Source organism: Malaclemys terrapin, chromosome 1 (genome assembly GCF_027887155.1).
Source record: "Malaclemys terrapin pileata isolate rMalTer1 chromosome 1, rMalTer1.hap1, whole genome shotgun sequence".
In the NCBI taxonomy this organism is placed as follows: Eukaryota; Metazoa; Chordata; order Testudines; family Emydidae; genus Malaclemys; species Malaclemys terrapin.
In genome coordinates, this window is record NC_071505.1 from 347,608,728 (window position 1) to 347,613,227 (window position 4,500).

The window sequence follows — 4,500 nt, forward strand, 5'->3', positions numbered from 1 at the left end:
AACTCATCTCTGAAGGAAGATCAGAGGGGAAAGAATGGGTTTATGTGTGTGCTACACCATAGATGTGTAAATGATATAACTTTTGCTTTAGAAAGTATTTCAGAAGTACTCCAAATACTGTGTGCAATGGGTTTGTGCTATTAACTCTTTGTTCAGTGAACAGTTGGACGATACCGTCTCCTGGTAACTGACCAGAAGCTGTTTCTAACACTTAGATTCAGGGTCATGCACACAATATCTCTGCAATCCACGTGCCTGACTTTCCAAAAAGTCATGAGAGACCAGAACCGGTCATCAGTGTTTCAGCAAAGAGTAGAGCTGAGGGGCAGGAAAGGGGAGTGTAATAGTGCTTGTATGTAATTTAAACCCATCACCTGTTACAGAAGCGTGGCTGAAATCATCAACAAACCCTTGCACGGGGCGAGGATGCAGGTCCTGTGAGGATAAAGAGAAGCCTGTAGGATGAGTGAACTCTATGGAGTCAGTTAACATTGGCCAGACCAAGCACCTCATCTTCTCTTGGAGGGATTCTTGGGGGTCAAAGTATATCACTGGGAGAATTTGGAAAGGGAAAGTTAATAGAGCCCAGTTCTGATCGAATTTACACATGTAAATCTGGAGTGAAACCATTGAAGTCAATGCTATTGAATTCTGAATCTGGTCCTAAGAATTGATCCCATGTGCTACAAAGAGGCAGTGACCTAATTTGGACTCTCAGGAGTGGAGAAAATAAAGAATATACATAAAGAGGCAATGAACCACTCCACATTTATAAATTGCTTGAATGCAGGACAGATGTAGCCTGATCTAAAGATTATGAATAAGATTCTCGGTTATCACGTTGAGGGTTGACAGGTTCTGGTCCCAAGATCAGGCCCAGTCAGATTATTATTAAAGTTATTATATGGTTGGGAACCCCGATGTGCACAGGTGCGACACTCACACTGTTGGAACTTTTATATAGCACATCTGAATATCCGTACTGACACCATCCCTTGCAGAACAACCTGAAATGTTAGCCATTATTTTCCTCATCACCGTCATCATTCTCATCTTCACCAGTGGCCATCATCTGGCCCCTCCCAAAGTCTACATCTCTCCCTCCTGCTGCCCTGGGATGCCACTTTTATAATATGTTACGCTTATGTTACCATGTCGAATGAATATTTCATAAGGAAGAACAGGAGTACTTGTGGCACCTTAGAGACTAACAAATTTATTAGAGCTGTAGTCCACGAAAGCTTATGCTCTAATAAATTTGTTAGTCTCTAAGGTGCCACAAGTACTCCTGTTCTTCTTTTTGCAGATACAGACTAACACGGCTGCTACTCTGAAATATTTCATAAGGGTTTCTCCCCTCTTCCTTATACGTATATCCTTCCCTTACCAATGTTAAGGTGTCCTTCTTCTATAGGTTAGTGTATTTATGATTTCACCCCATTATCATATACATCAGTTCATTGTCATGGCACCCTTGCGGGCAGATATTCCAACCGAAACCTTCCAGAAGCTGGTGTCAGTTCATGTTCTATGGTTGGTTGATGTCGTTATGGATAAAATTCCCCCTTACACTTTACTTCCAGTTCCCCATAACTTAGGGGTTACCTGAGTTTATTATGCCAAAGTTCATAGGCCTCAGGCCTCATGCTAACTGCTGAAGACAATGTCTTACAGGATACGAGCCTGTAGGGTCCTTGCTTTACAGTTGAACATAATAAAGTAAAATATAATGAAAAGTGGTGAATATAATAGAGATAAGTGGGCCCACTGGGCTACACAGATAAGTTTTCACCATGCATTTGCTATGGCATGATACAATGGGCCGCACTCAGAAGTGGAGGGCGAGAAAGGGTGTTTGTGGGAAGGTCACGAATGTAAAATCAGACAGTGCTCAAGTAGGCTGCGGGACCCACAGCCGCAAGATATCAATGGAACCAAGAGGTTAGCAGGATTCAAAGAGGGACAGGATGTTTATATGGGTAACCAGAAAATACAATTACAGGAATGAGGATTGTTTTAAAAAAAGTCTGGAAGGGCTCTAAACCTTCCTGATTTACACCACAAAATATGTCTAACTAGGGGGTGACAGGGGGAAAGATTCCCCGTGAGCAGGTTATCTCATAGCTGCCTATTGCAGGGCTTCTTCCATCTTCCTCTGCAGCATCTCATGATGGCCATTGGATACTGAGCTAGATGGACTACAGGTCTAATCCAGTCTGGCAGTGCCTATCTTCCTACCAGTGGAGTAAATCCAAGAGTATGTTTTTGCTGATCTTCCTTGAGCTCCTAGGAATCTCTAGACTTGCACTCAGAGCAGAATGATGTCTCGCTAAATATCATCTAGTCTCCTGTTCCTTTTCCTTTTAGGAAGGAAAGTTCAAAACTCCTCGGACCTGTCCAGTACATTATGTCAGCTGTCAATGACACCAACTTCAAATCTGCAGTGTTACTTCTCACCGGGATACCTGGGCAGGAAGACGTCCATCTCTGGATCTCCATCCCCTTCTGCTTCATTTATGTTATTTCAATATTAGGAAATTCAGTCATTCTGTTCATTATAAAAACAGATCCAACCCTCCATGAGCCTATGTACATTTTCCTTTCCATGTTGGCCGTCACAGACCTTGGTTTATCGATATCCACCATGCCGTCAACACTGGGCATATTCTTGTTTAACTCTAGGGAGATCAGCCTTGATGCTTGTTTTGCCCAGCTGTTCTTCATCCACTCGTTTTCATTCACTGAATCCTCCGTGCTGTTGTTGATGGCCTTTGACCGCTTCGTTGCGATCCGTAATCCGCTGAGATATACTTCCATCTTAACCCCATCAAGAATAGCCAAGATGGGGCTAGTGTTTGTGCTAAGAGGGGTGGCTGTAATATTCCCACTCCCCTTTCTCCTGAAACGCTACCGATACTGTCGAATCAGTGTCCTCTCCCATTGCTACTGCATAAACCAGGAGGTCATGAAGATGGCTTGTTCAGATATCACAGTCAGCAGCATCTATGGCTTGTTTGTTACAATCTCCACAGTGGGGCTGGACTCGCTGCTCATCCTCCTCTCTTATGTGATGATCCTCAAAACAGTGCTGAGCATCGCGTCCCATGCGGAGCGCCTCAGAGCCCTGAGCACCTGCATCTCCCACCTCTGCGCCGTCCTGCTCTTCTACACACCAGTGCTCGGCTTGTCTGTGATACACAGATTCGTGAAGAACTCTTCTCCCTTGCTTCCGATTCTCATTGGCTACATCTACCTAGTGGTCCCACCCCTGATGAACCCAATTGTGTACAGCGTGAAAAGCAAACACCTTCGTGCGAGGATAATCAGGGTGTTTGTCAAGTGAAGGGTCAGTTCATCACGCGGCTCCAGCGCTGGTGACATGGGAGACAAAAAACACAGGCCACCTATTCCATCGTGGACACTTGCATCTGAGAGGACATGAGCTAGTGACTCCACTCTGTAGGGAAAGGTTCAGACGGGATCTATGGTGGCTGGTGAGGGAGGACAGGGCACTGGGGGAAGGAGACCAAGTCAGGCAGCAATATTTACAAAGTGACTGTGTTCGTTGATAGCAAGGGGATAGGTGGGATGTTGGCCCATAAAGAGCTGTATCAGTGCCTGTTCTGACTACAGAATTCCTGTTGATACAGTCAATAAAGAGAAGGGATGTGGATGTTGTTTCCCATTACACCTGGCCTGTCACTGTCCCGTCTCTGGTTAAACATCCATGGGCCATGAGAAACTGTTTGCTGTGTGATCCATGGGGCTGCACCAGCTGTGGACAGGGTCTATTCAAGGGGCATGGACACCTACCCTCCCCTTACCCCCTCAACCAGGTGCTTGTGACTGAGTCATGTCAGAGACCATGTCAGGAAAGGCCATTCAGGCAGCCCACCCCCGCCACCACTATGGATGGCTCTGCACACCACATGCTTGCTGAGTCCACTCCGACCGAGGTAGGGCAGAGCTGTGTGCGTGAGTGAGGGTCTGACACACAGGAGTCCTGGCAAGAGACTCAGGCCCAGGTTCCTGCCCCATCTGCTCCATTTCTGCTGCCCCAGCAATGCAAAGGGGTGGAAACGGGCCTCAGCTCCTCCACAGAGGCACAGCGAGCTCCTATCCCAGCCCAGCCCATTCAGTGTAGGGTGACCTCTCCTGAGTCGTCACCTCCTTCTCCTCCTCTTAGGTTTGCCAGGCATCCAGTTTTCGAGCAGAATGCCTGGTAAAAGGGACCCTGGTGGCTCTGGCCAGCACTAATGACTGGGCCTTTAAAAGTCCAGTTGGTGGCACAGCAGTGCTAAGGCAGGCTCCCTGCCTGCCGTGGTGACGTGTGGCTCCCGGAAGCAGTGGTATGTCCCTCCTCCAGCTCCTAGGCATAGGGGCATCCAGGGGGCTCTGCGTGCTGCTCCCGCCCCAAGCACCAGCTCTGCAGCTCCCATTCACCAGGAACCACGGCCAGTGGGAGTTGCGGGGGCGGAGCCTGCAGACAGGGCAGCATGC

General features: G+C 47.4%; 1 protein-coding gene across 1 annotated transcript; it reads left to right on the forward strand.

Annotated features, from left to right (window-relative positions):
• Positions 1-2,407: 2,407 nt before the first annotated feature.
• LOC128830204 (olfactory receptor 51G2-like) lies at positions 2,408-3,343 on the forward strand. Its single transcript, XM_054015991.1, has one exon. It carries the CDS (start codon positions 2,408-2,410, stop codon positions 3,341-3,343), a length of 936 nt encoding a protein of 311 aa, XP_053871966.1.
• The last annotated feature ends 1,157 nt before the right edge of the window (positions 3,344-4,500 follow it).